This window comes from Pseudorca crassidens, chromosome 3, assembly GCF_039906515.1.
Source record: "Pseudorca crassidens isolate mPseCra1 chromosome 3, mPseCra1.hap1, whole genome shotgun sequence".
Taxonomy (NCBI): Eukaryota; Metazoa; Chordata; class Mammalia; order Artiodactyla; family Delphinidae; genus Pseudorca; species Pseudorca crassidens.
The window spans coordinates 161,079,734-161,092,492 of record NC_090298.1 but is presented as its reverse complement, the minus strand read 5'-3'; the positions used below and the strand labels follow the sequence as shown (position 1 = coordinate 161,092,492).

At 55.9% G+C, this 12,759-nt stretch overlaps 1 protein-coding gene across 5 annotated transcripts; it reads left to right on the top strand.

The window, feature by feature from the left end:
• The first annotated feature begins 2,796 nt into the window (after window positions 1-2,796).
• FKBP8 (FKBP prolyl isomerase 8) lies at window positions 2,797-12,215 on the top strand. 5 transcript variants are annotated; one of them, XM_067733281.1, is made up of 9 exons: window positions 2,797-2,919; window positions 4,306-4,625; window positions 6,974-7,143; window positions 7,298-7,386; window positions 7,681-7,901; window positions 8,472-8,644; window positions 10,545-10,622; window positions 11,123-11,254; window positions 11,680-12,215. In XM_067733281.1, exons 2-9 carry the CDS (start codon window positions 4,331-4,333, stop codon window positions 11,764-11,766), a joined length of 1,245 nt encoding a protein of 414 aa, XP_067589382.1. In that variant the 5' UTR covers window positions 2,797-2,919; window positions 4,306-4,330; the 3' UTR covers window positions 11,767-12,215. The 5 variants fall into 5 exon arrangements, with proteins under 5 accessions (XP_067589382.1, XP_067589383.1, XP_067589381.1 ...); XM_067733282.1 differs by lacking the exon at window positions 2,797-2,919 and adding an exon at window positions 2,985-3,091; XM_067733280.1 differs by lacking the exon at window positions 2,797-2,919 and adding an exon at window positions 3,464-3,658 and having other exon boundaries at window positions 7,684-7,901.
• The last annotated feature ends 544 nt before the right edge of the window (window positions 12,216-12,759 follow it).

The following is a 12,759-nucleotide window of genomic DNA, read 5'->3' as shown; positions in this document are numbered from 1 at the left end:
TGCCAAAAAGTTTCGGGACCGCTGCCTTACAACAGAGTTTGGCCCATTGTAAGCCCTTGGTAAACTGAGGGTAAACTCTATTATTACTCTCACACTCTCCCGCCTTCATTCATTGAAAAGTAAATGATGATCAGGAATCTTATACATTCTTATAGTTCAACCAACAGTTTTAAAAATTGTTCAGTAAACCCTCTAGTCACCCCTTCTGGGTTTGGCCCATATTCTGAGAATCCAGAAAATACTCAGTCCCTGCCTAGCCTTGGAGGATGAAGGAGAGTCTGACACAGACAATCCCAGCCCTGAAGGGAACAATGTTGGGTTAGAGGGAGGAGAGACTCAAGGCTGGAGGAACCTACAGAGTGGGGTTTGAGGACTTCTGAAGGCCAGGAAGCAGGTACATCTGGATGGAGTTTTGAGGTAGGATTAGGAGTTTTGCAGGTGCTGACAATCATTCAGGACTGAGGGGATCACAGGAGCAAAGACAGGATGGTGGGAAAGCACATAGTGTGGATTTGATCTTTTAAGAATTGTGGAGCTCCATGAGCCAGACAGCAGCCAGTGCTGAGAAGAGCCTGGGTGGCGGCTGCTGGGAAAAGTAGACCTGTGGCTCTGTCTGCATGGCTTTGCCAAGCTGTAGCAGAAGAGGCCCAGACTGGAGAAACCAAGCTTTTCAACGGGTCTCTTGGGCTCTGTTGGAAGCCAGGGAACAATTACGAGGGTCCTGGAAGGGGTGGGGGCTGCACACTGAAGCCAAAAGGGACTTGGCTGGTCCAAAATGTTTTCCTTTTCTATTTTGTTTAAATTTTATTTATTTATTTTCTTGGCTGTCTTGGGTCTTTGCTGCTGTGCGCAGGCTTTCTCTAGTTGCGGCGAGCCAGGGCTACTCTTCGTTGCAGGGCGCGGGCTTCTGATTGCGGTGGTTTCTCTTGTTGCTGACCACGGGCTCTAGGCATGCGGGCTTCAGTAGTTGTGGCACATGGGCTCAGTAGTTGTGGCTCGCGGGCTGTAGAGCGCAGGCTCAGTAGTTGTGGTGCAGGGCTTAGTTGCTCCGTGGAATGTGGGATCTTCCCAGACCAGGGCTCGAACCCATGTTCCCTGCATTGGCAGTCGGATTCTTTTTTTTTTTTTAATTTGATTGATTGATTGATTGATTTTTGGCTGTGTTGGGTCTTCATTGCTGTGCGCGGGCTTTCTCTAGTTGCAGTTAGCGGGGGCTACTCTTCGTTGCGGTGCATTGGCTTCTTATTGCTGTGGCTTCTCTTGTTGCGGAACATGGGCTCTAGGTGCACAGGTTTCAGTAGTTGCAGCACGTGGGGTCAGTAGTTGTGGCTCACGGGCTCTAGAGCGTAGGCTCAGTATTTGTGGCACACAGGCTTAGTTGCTCCGCAGCAGGTGTGATCTTCCCGGACCAGGGATCGAACCTGTGTTCCCTGCATTGGCAGGCAGATTCTTAACCACTGCGCCACCAGGGAAGTCCTCCCCCCCCCCCCCCCACCTCTTCTGACAGGGCAGCCTTCCTTCCTCCCCGCCTTCCTTCCTTCCTTCCTTCTTTCCACAATGATTTCCCTGAATACCTCCCCCTGTTTTGTGCCATGCAGTATGTAGGCCTCAGGACTAAAACAATAAGAAACAATGTACCCTTCTCAGATTTTGGGGGTCTTCCAGTCTACCGGGTGAGGCAAAAGTCAACTGACGGCACAGACACAAGTGAATCAGTTATGAAGTGGAGGTTCATTTTACCAAGACTGCAGCCAATCAGGACACCTGGCCTTGCCATGGGGAGGTCAGGGATGGCTTCCAGTAGGAGGTGACCTCAGAGCACCTATCTGACAAGTTACCGCCAAAAGCCAGTTACCTTCTCCAGTGTTAGCTACCTCCAAAAGCCAGTGTCCTGCTCATTTATTCATTAACTCATTCAATTATTCATTCATCTATTGAACTCCCATAGGGCCTTAAGCATCATTCAAGGAGGTGGTGAGGACAAAACAGACAAAATTCTTTCCAGGCTGGAGCAAGATGGGGGGAAGGGGGGAAGCAAAAGAATGAACAAGATCATTCTGGAAGGGGGTAACTGCTGGAAAGAAAATAAAATAGAGTGAAAAGGAGTAAGTGCCCCCTCTTTCAAAACATGAGCCATAAAAACCCTTCTAATCAATGCTGACACCTTCTCCTGGGGCCGTGGGCACCTTATCATGCTCTAGCAGAAGGTGCAGGGAGGAGGGACTCCTCCCAGTAGCCCTGCTCTCTCAGCAGTTAACCTAGCCATTATTGAGTTCCTCCAGTATGCACCAGGCCACCCTCCCGGGATTAGACAGACCAGGTGCAGGGGCGGTGCAGCAGGGCGGAGGTTCTGTGTGCTCTTGGGCACGTCGCTCCCCCTCGGGGCCTCGGGTCTACAGAAGTAACTAGCGGTTCAGAGTGGGTTATCCAGCAGTCTGGCTGCTCTGACCTGCAAGCCTGAGCTCCTTAAGGAAATACCATTTAGTGTTGTCCTCCCAACAGCCCCCAAGGTGAGAGTGCGCGCATAGAGGTGTTTATCCCCATTTCACAGATGAGCAGAATGAAGCTCAAACAGGGGTTGTATGTCTTGCCAAGATGCGCGGCACTGACCCGAGAACTGACTCGGATCTTCAGCCCCCCGCCCCCGCCTCCGCCTCCGCCCTCGCCTCCGTCCGGGGTTGGCGCGACGGCCTCTGCCCCTTTAAGAACGCCCCACGGATGCAAGCAGGAAGGGGGCGGTGCCTGTGCCTGAGACGGATGTGCTCGCGCACCAATGGACGCTGCAGTCACCGCGGCGGCGTCCAATGGGCGCGGTGAGGGCGGTGCTGGGTGCCAGAGCCTGGTTCCCGAGGCGCGGCGGCCGCGGCTGGGGGCGGGGAGGGGGGCGCAGGACCCCAGGCTGGGGTCCCGGAGCCGGAGGCACGTGTCCCGGGGCGCCGGCGGGGTAGCGCTGGCCCGGAGCGCTGCCCGGACCTGGGCTAGTCCGGGGGCCGGCGCGGCGGGGGCTGCGGCTGCTAGGCGGAGTGAAGGGCCGCGGGGGAGGCGAGCCGGGGGGCGCGGGGGTTCTGAGTGCCGGAGAGGGCGCGGCCTGGTGAGGGCAGCTGGGGGTGGGGGCCACGGAAGGTCAAGGGCAGCGGCTGGGGGCGCTGCCGGCGGAGACGTGCAGGGCCGGGGGCGCCCGAGGGTTGCGGGGGGTCGAGAGCCCCAGACTGGTGGCGTCAAACAGGCGTGGGGCGTTGGGAACTTGGGTGGGAGGTTGACGGTAGGCCAGGCCGGTGCAGGGGGCGTCTGGAGAGCGTAGGGTGTTATGGGATGTGGAGGGGGGGCGTCTGGGGATATCAAGGTGTTGAGGGGCGACGGGCCAGCTGTGGGGGAAGCTGGCCCGGGCTGGGGTCGGTGCTTGGGGTGGGGGGAGGGCTATTTATGCGAGCGCAGGAGATTGTGAGGGTGGGGGCTGGGAGGGTCTCAGAAAATGGGACCCGAGCCCGGAAGGAGCAGGCAGGTGAGGGTTAGGGAGGGGGTGCTGTGGGTTAGAATGACGGCTCTACCACCGCCAGAGCTTGGGGCCTGGGGGAGGCGGACAGTTCTTGATGGTCCAAGGAAGAAGCCGTGGGGGTCTCGACCACTCCTCCTCAAAGGAGACTACTTTGAGAAGGTGGTAAGAAGGCCTGAGGAGAGGAGAAAAGGCTCCCAAGGAATGGCTTGGGTCAAGGTCCCTGGTGTTGGGGGCGGTGGTATTAGGTTCAGTGTATGGAAGGAAAGCCTTGGGGTTTCTGGGTGGCTCCCCTTAGGAGAAGGGACAGCTGGAGGTGGGGAACTCTGGTAAAGATTCAGTTATTTTTCCCTTGGGCTCTAAAAAATAGTCTCCCCAAGATCTCAGGGGTTGTCCCCCTGAAAAAAATCCCAGCACCAGCTCTGGACATTTAAGTAGATAAAGCCCTAGGTTCAAATCCTGCCTCCTGTGGTTGGCTTGCTCTGTGACCTTGGGCAAATGGCTTTGCCACTCTGGGCCTCAATTTCCTTTTCTGCAGGGGGAATGTTCCCTACTTCCCCGGGGTGTTTATAAAGATTAAATAATAGTTAATAATAGCTAACACTGTTTGAACCTGATGCCAGGGTTTGATGAGTGGGTTGTTAAGTCCTTTGGACAAACCAGGGTTGTTACTCTACCCACGCTGTAGATGAGGAAACTAAGGCCTGGAGCCCCTGAGTCACACAGCAAGTGATCGGCGGTGTGGAGAATGGAGGCAGAGGAGATTTGAGGGGCTTGGTGGGATTCTTACCCCCATCCATTCTCCCCACCAGGGCCAATTCCCATCCCCCCAGCAGCATGGCATCCTGTGCTGAGCCCTCTGCTGCGGACCCTGAGCCCACTGCCCCGCCACCTGCTGGGGTCCCACCACTTGAGGACTTCGAAGTGCTGGACGGGGTGGAAGACGCAGAGGGCGAGGAGGAGGAGGAGGAGGAGGAGGAGGATCTGAGTGAGCTGCCGCCACTTGAGGATGTAGGGCAGCCCTCACAGGAGGCGGCCGAGCAGCCCGGGGCCCTGGCCCGAGAGTTCCTGGCTGCCATGGAGCCAGAGCCTGAGCCCGCCCCAGCCCTGGACGAGTGGCTGGACATCCTGGGTAAGGAGCAGGGGTGGCTCGGGTTGACCGACAGGGCCTGGACAGCTCAGGTTCAGGAGTGACCTTGGCCTAGGCCCTCTCCCCCTGAGCCTCATTTCCCCATCTCTGTTGTGAAGGAGGTTGGAAGTAAAACATGTGGTAACCACGTTGATCGCCAGCCACAGGCAGTTGCTCGAGACACTTCACGTTTATGCCCTTTTCTTGCCTCCCCACCCCATGACTTGCTTTCGCAGAGCTGTTAACAGGGCTCAGAGAGGCTGAATCACTTGCCCAGAGCCGCACAGCCAGCACAGCAGGCACTGGCAGCTCCCAATCCCCACTTTTCTTGGCATTTGTCTGGCAAGTGCCTGTCCCCAGAACAATGTGTCCTGAGGTCAAATAGATCTGTGGAACATTCCATTTTGTTCATCCCTGTGTCTGGTTGATAGTATTCATTAGTGTGCTAATTGTTCAGAAAAGTCCTGCAAGAAAGAAACTAGGAGAACCCACACATGTGCCACCCCCATGTACCCCATCACAACAACTCTAGAAGATAAACACAGCGATACTAGTTCTGATATCTAATACACTAAATAATGCTAATGACCACACAAATAATAGTAAAACATTATTACTACCATCATTAGTGCTAATGATACAGTAGTATCGAATAATACTGGTACTGATAAAATCGAATTGGTACTGATTTCACCTCCACTACAGATATAAACCTTACTGCGCCTAAAAATAACACCAGGTGATATTTACTGAGCATTGGTTCTGTGCCAGGCCTGTGCATCATCTTATTTTATCCTCACAGCAACCCCACGATGTAAGTCCTACCATATCCCCGTTTTACAGATAGGGAAACAGGCTCAGAGAGGTGAAGGCACTTGTCCAAGGTTGCACAGCCTCCTTGGCTGTATTAAAGTTTGGGAAGCTCTTCTCTAATGATATTAAGAGCTGCCCTGCTCCCTGCCTGAGCATGAGGATGGCTCTGTTTGTTTATATTCGAGCCAGCTGCTTTCTGAAGTCAGAATTCAGGCTTCTAGACAAGGAAACTGAGGCCTTGAGAGGGGCTGTGATTCTACATCCTCGGGTTTACCTGGGTGAGAGGCAGTGCCTGGTTGAGGTCCTACCAGCATATCCACTATTAGTGCCCAGAAACCTCAAGACACAGGGGTCTCTTGGCATCCACTAGATCATTGGTTCTCAAACTGGATGCAGGGGCATGTATAAGTTGGGGAGCACTGCAGAAATTTGGAACACTCTAGAATATTCCATAGTATTAATAGATCTCTCTGCCCCTAACCTTTAGACTGGGGTCTACTCAGACTCATGGTAGTATTTTCCAGACCAGTGGAATATTATGGAATACAGGTACTTGTTGGAACATGGGTGACTGCAGATGATGTCAGTCTGACGTGCCCCATAGGTGTAAGCCCTCTATTGCCCCAGCAGTTGTCATGGCATGACAGTGGGTGTCATCATTGCGGGGGCTCCTTGAGTGGATTCATGAGAGCACGGGGCCCCATGCCTGGTACTCAGTAGGTGTTGGCTGTGGCCATTTGGCCATTCCTAAGATCGTTTGGGGTATGGAGGGGAACATAGTGGTCTCTTCGGCCGCTGGAGGGGGGCGTTGGGGGCTACTTTTGCTTATAGGTCCTTCAGTGATGTGGTGCTTTGGTCGGGACACAGTCCTGGCATCACAGGTGCTCTGCTAACCAAGCAAACTACTCACTAGGTGTCACCAGGATACCCCCTGATCACCCCATTTCATGGCTGGGTAAATCGAGGTCCACACGTCACAGGGCTGAGATTGGAACCGGAGGAGGGAGGAGAGGGTAGCTCCAGAGTCTCATTACTGGGTATCCCTGCTGCCCTGATTGTGGTAGGCAGGATGGCTTTTCTCAGCCCTTTGCCCTCACTGAGCCTTGACTTTCTTTTTTTTTTCTTCTTTTGGCCACGCCGCCTGGCTTGCGGGATCTCAGTTACCTGACCACGGATTGAACCCGGGCCACAGTAGTGAAAGCCCGGACCCGGAATGCTAACCATTAGGCCACCGGGGAACTACCTTGGTTTTCTTAAGATAACAGACCAGCCAGCGTTCACTGAGCCCATCCTTGGAGCCAGTATCGTCAGTCCCCAAATCAATCCTTTCATGCCCAGTGTCCAAGCCGGGGACACTGAGGCCCAGAGGCATGGGGTCACCTGCCCAGTAGTGGCGGAGTGGCCACTGAAAACTCAGCTTGTGCCCTGGTGCTGTGCCACCCCCAGGATAGGCAGGGCTGGGGAGGGGGGAGTGCCCAGGGGGCAGCTGCCCATCTGAGCTGCTCAGTGACAGGCTGCTTGTCCCTGCTCCATGGCAGGGAATGGGCTGTTGAGGAAGAAGATGCTGGTTCCAGGCCCACCAGGCTCAAGCCGCCCGGCCAAGGGCCAGGTGGTCACTGTGCAGCTGCAGACTTCGCTGGAGAATGGCACACGGGTACAGGAGGAGCCGGAGCTGGTGTTCACTCTGGGTGACTGTGATGTCATCCAGGTGGGAACGGTGCAGGGCCTGGGCAGTTCTGGGTGGGGAGGGGCTGGGGTGAGATGCAGGGGAGGTGGTGGTGGTGGCGGCGGCCGGGTGGGTGGGCACTGCTGTACTGCACCTGGACCCACTCAACTCATGCCACTCCCCTCCCCGACCCCAGGCCCTGGATCTCAGTGTCCCGCTCATGGACGTGGGAGAGACGGCTATGGTCACTGCTGATTCCAAGTACTGCTACGGCCCCCAGGGCAGGTGAGTACCTGCTGCCTGCAGGGGTCCCTGTGAGGGTGAGGAAGTGGGTGGGACCGGTTGCTCCCCCATCTCACCCTATCTAGGTGCACATTTTATAGAAAAGGAAACGGGCTCCGGGAGGGGAACACCCGCACCAAGTCACGGAGCTCAAGAGTAGCAAGAGTTAACTTCCCTTGTGTTTTACTGAGGAGGGGGTGACGGCCCTTTCCCGCCTGTTCCCACTGAACCTAGTGTGTTTGGGGTTCAGTCATGGTGGCCGCTGGGTCTGAGTGCTGTCCCCACCCCATCCCCCAGCAGGAGCCCATACATCCCCCCACACGCGGCCCTGTGCCTGGAGGTGACCCTGAAGACTGCCGTGGATGGGCCTGACCTGGAGATGCTCACGGGGCAGGAACGCGTGGCCCTGGCCAACCGGAAGCGGGAGTGTGGCAATGCTCACTACCAGCGGGCCGACTTCGTGCTGGCCGCCAACTCCTACGACCTCGCCATCAAGGCCATCACTTCTAGTGCCAAAGGTGACCGCCAGGTCGAATCCCAGCACCTCCTCTGCAAAGCCATCCCCACTAGTGCTAGAAACTTCAAGCCACAGAGGGCCCCAGATTCAAAATGTTCTAGAAAATTCTAGAATATGGATAGATGTTTATGCCTAGTCTTTAGATATTTCTAGACTTATATCCCAGGTCCGTGGACTGTTATGGAGTGCAGGTAGATGTTGGAACGTGGGTGACTGCAGATATTGTCAATCCATGATCAGGCCCTCGTTCACTTAGGCTCCATTTTTGTCGACTCCTTGGGAGTGCCCTGAGGACGGCACTGGTCTTGGCCCATGTTAGAGATGGGGAAACTGAGGCCAGAGAGGCCTGAGGTCCCCCAGGGAGTAGGTGGTAGAGGCCCCAGCACTGGCATCTTGAAAACCCCCCATTTCCTGTGACTGGGACGCTCAGAGACCCTTCCCCCCCAGTCTCCTCCAGTACCAGCTGCAGTGGGGTGGGCCTAGGCCTGGGTCACATAATCCCTCTGCAGATGGTTGTGGGTGGCTGGCGGTGTGGTAACAGTGGCTGTAGTTGAGTGCTGTCCCCCAACAGTGGACATGACATTCGAGGAGGAGGAGGAGCTCCTGCAGCTGAAGGTGAAGTGTCTGAACAACCTGGCAGCCTCACAGCTGAAGCTGGACCACTACCGTGCAGCGCTGCGCTCCTGCAGCCTTGTGCTCGAGCACCAGCCCGACAACATCAAGGCGCTCTTCCGCAAGGGCAAGGTGAGCTGCAGCTCACAGGCAGCAGGCGGGCAGGCTGGCTCCCTGACCTCAGAGCAGTGGCGCTGGTCCCAAACCCTAGATTTGAGATAGGCACAGGTATCAGTCAGCCAAGCTCTCTGGGGTATAAATGGGGAAACTGAGGCTCAGACAGGTGCAGGGGTGTGGCCTGGGTCACAGCAATTCATTGACTGAGGCCAGATTTTTTTTTTTTTTTTTTGTGGGCTGTACTACATGGCATGTGAGATCTTAGTTCCCCAACCAGGGATCAAACCCGTTCCCCCTGCATTGGAAGCGTGGAGTCTTAACCACTGGACCACTAGGGAAGTCCCCTGACTGAGGTCAGATTTGAACCCTGGGTCTTAGGTTCCCTCTACTCCCCAACACTGCCCTTTGGCCCATTGATAACTGTTCTTTGCATATAACCCTTTGTGACTCCCATCTCCCTCAGAGTAAAAGCCGGGTTCTTATTTCAGCCTTTAAGGCTCTGAGCTATCTGGTCTTCCTCCTGCCATCATCTTCCAGTGTGCTGTTGCTTTTTTGCATGCTGCTCAGCTTCTCCACTACTTGTTGCCTGGGCCAGGTCTGCTCCTACCCCCGTGCCTTTGCACAGGCTATGTTCTCTGCTTGAGATATTCATACCCCAAATACACCTATGGGTCCTTCTCTCACCTCCTTCAAGTCTTTGCTCTGATGTCACCTCCTCAGGAAGTCCTCCCTACAACACCCACCCTGACCCTCTGCCCTGCCTTCATGTTTCCTGTGTCACTGTCAGCATGGCCAGGTGTCATGCCTCTTGTCCATCTCCCTTACCAGAAGGTGGGGATTTTGTATGTCTCATTCACTGCTAAATCTCTAGCCCTTCAAACAGAGCCAGGCATACAGTAGGTGCTGAGTAAGTGCTGGTGGAATGTAGGAGTGAATTTGGCTTGAATGGATTTGACTTTAATTGCTTTTGTCCCCATCTCTGTTCATCTTCACCCTGTTGGGATAGGGGGTGCTTTCAGCATTTTTTAGCAGTAAACCAAGGAAACTGAGGTGCAAGCAAACGCAGGGTCACCTAGTGTGTTAATGAGAGGCCTGAGCAGGCCAGCCAGCATTTTTTAAGTGCTTTTTGTGTGTAGAGTTCTGCATAGAAACGGAGAGTAGAGAAAAGATGTTGTCCCTGTTTTTCAAGGGTTTAGAATCTTCTTGTGGGGAGTGAGACTGTCTGCTCATGTAGCCTTATACATGTTTGGGTCTGCTGGTTGAAGGTGACGGAAAACTACTCAAATAGATTCAGCCAAAGGAATTAACGACTTGTGGAACTGCCAAGTCAGGGGTAATGGCTTCAGGCACAGCTGGATCCAGGTGTTTAGAAATGCTGTGCAGATGCTGTGTCTGTCTGCCGCGTTTCTCTCTCAGGCAGGCTCCTCTCTCAGGGTGACCAAGATGCTCCCTCCTGCTCTGCCAAAAGCTCCAGGCTTCCATCCCTTCCACTTAGCAACTGGCCTCTCAGTGGTACCAGCAGAGTTCAGGCTGGATCTCACTGGCTGGCTTGAGTCACATGCCTGGCTCTGAATCATTCGATGTGGCCAGAGCTTTGGCAGCATCCATTTGGCTTCTCGAGCCAGCCGAGGTGGTGAAGGAGGAGGAGAGACCAGCACCTGGGTCTCCTGCACAGGATGAGCCAGACACCCAGGAGAAGGAGCAGGTTAGGGGAGTGACACCAAGACTGGTGGTCTGCTCATGTAGTCTAAGGGCTCAGGGGAGCAGTGTACGGGTGACTGGACCCCCGGGGCACTTGCTAGAGATACATTTGGGACTAGTCAGGTGGCCAGGAGCCTGGCAGGGCTGGGTCTCTTGAAGGAGAATGTGGCCCACCGTGGGTCCAGAATGATATACGCCCCACTTCCTCCCACAGGTGTTGGCCCAGCAAGGCGAGTACAGTGAGGCCATCCCCATCTTGAGAGCAGCCCTGAAGCTGGAACCTTCCAACAAGGTGAGCAGAATGGGGGCACCCTGAGATTTGCTGTGCCGGCCTGTCTGGGAAGTTTTTCCTGTGGCCTGCCCCTTAGCCTTCTTGCTGTGGCTCTCCCTATGGTGTTTCTACCTGGGAAGTGGCAGGGGGTAGGTAGCTGAAGGGCCCCAGCCCACCTGCTGAGGCCCTTATTGACCCTTGCATAGGCAGTCTGGACTCACCCCCAACAGGGGTCCCAGAGGCCAAGGGCACTAGCCAGCCTGGCCAATGCCAGTGTCTTCAGCTTTCTTCCCAGAACCTTCCTCTCTCCTGGCCACCCTTGCTCCACTCCATCTTCTGGCTTCCTAGGAGGATGGAGATAGCAGCCTTCACTTCGCCGATGCCCAGAGAATAGCTGACAGAATTCCCATGTCCCAGTGGTTCCAGCCCCGAAGGGCCCCAGGGCCCCAGAAAGGCAGACTGCTAGCAGTGATCGTTGGCTTCTGCTGCCACCTGCTCTCACAGACACCCCCCTCTCACAGACGATCCATGCAGAGCTCTCAAAGCTGGTGAAGAAGCACGCGGCCCAGCGGAGCACTGAGACCGCCCTGTACCGGAAGATGCTGGGCAACCCCAGCCGGCTGCCTGCCAAGTGTCCTGGCAAGGGTGCCTGGGTGAGCTGGGGCCGGCGGGCACAGGGAGGCTCCTAGAGTAGGGGCAGGGGCTATGGGCAGGGTACGCCATGCAGAGGGAGTTTCTTCATTTTGCAAACATCGATGTCTTCATGAACTGGGGTGTTGTGGACCATGCTGGGGACACAGAGAAGCCCAGTGCTGTGTGACCAGGACTAAAGCAGAAGATAAAACACAATCTGGAGGGCTCAGGGTGGGGCTCATCCAGAGGGGAAGGGGAGGTGTACCAGAGGAGGGGACATTTGGCTTGAGTTTTGATGCATGAGTAGGAGTTTTCCAAGAGGCAGGCAAGGCATTGTCAGGCAGTGGTTTCCTGGGAGGCCTTTTTGGGGCCTGTTGCTAGCTGAAGTGCAAGACATCCGTCTTGACCGCTGTCTAGCCTCCTCTTCCCTCTCCTTTATCCACAGTCCATCCCATGGAAGTGGCTGTTTGGGGCAACTGCTGTCGCCCTGGGGGGCGTGGCACTCTCTGTGGTCATCGCTGCCAGGAACTGACCACCCAGGTGGCCGCCATCCCCTCCACTCACCGTGGACCCCACCCTGCGCTCCCTAACTCCCCCAGGCTCCCTGTCCACTGCCCTAACTGGCCTAGCCCCCTCCTCTGGGGCGGGGGCAGTGAGGTTTGGGGGTCGTGTGGCCCAGCGAGCAGGAGGGACTGAGCCCTATAGGAGGAAAGTGAGGCAGGGCCCGGGCCCCACGTCCAGCCCGGAGCAAGGGGGCCCTCATTCCTCCAGACCCAATTCCCACCCCTGACCCCACCCCCTGGGTTAGGTCCCAACAGGGTCCAGCCTCAGTTTCTCCTTCCCAACAGGCCTGGGGGCAGCCCTTCCCCCACCCATTCCCTGTCCAAGCGCCAACTCCTCCTGCCCCGCCTGCTGCCCTCTGTCCAGGTACCCCACCCCCCACCCCCCAACACACAGTGAAATAAAGCCTCCCACCCCGCACCCTGCTGGCTCTGGAGCCTTCTTCCACCATCACTTGGGGCTGAGCCAGAGACAGCCTGTGCCTTGTCCAGGGTCACACAGGACCGTGGATATGGCCAAGCCAGGACTAGAGTGGGGGTTGTCTGCTCTCAGATCACAGCAGACCATCTTTACCAATGGGGACACTGAGACCTGGAATAGCGGGGCGTTATGCTCAGGGTCCCTGGTCAGACTCTGGGGGGGTTCACAGCTAGCTATGCTCCTTACCCCACCTCTCTTGACTCTGTTGCCTCTTCTGAAATTGGGGACCTTGATGGGACCTAACTGGGGACTCTGCTGAGCCCTCAGTGACCACAGGGGTCTGGCTGTGCAGCAAGAGGACAGCCCCATGTCTGGGCAGCAACATAGCCAGTGCAAAGGCCTTGGAGCAGCATGGAACCTCGTCTGTTCAAAGTTGATAAAGGTGGGTGGTCAGCAGAGCTGGACCCTGCAAGGCCTTGGGGGCTATGGGGAGGGGTTGGGAGCTCCATCCCATCTCCTTTTCCCTACAACCCAGGGCTGTTGG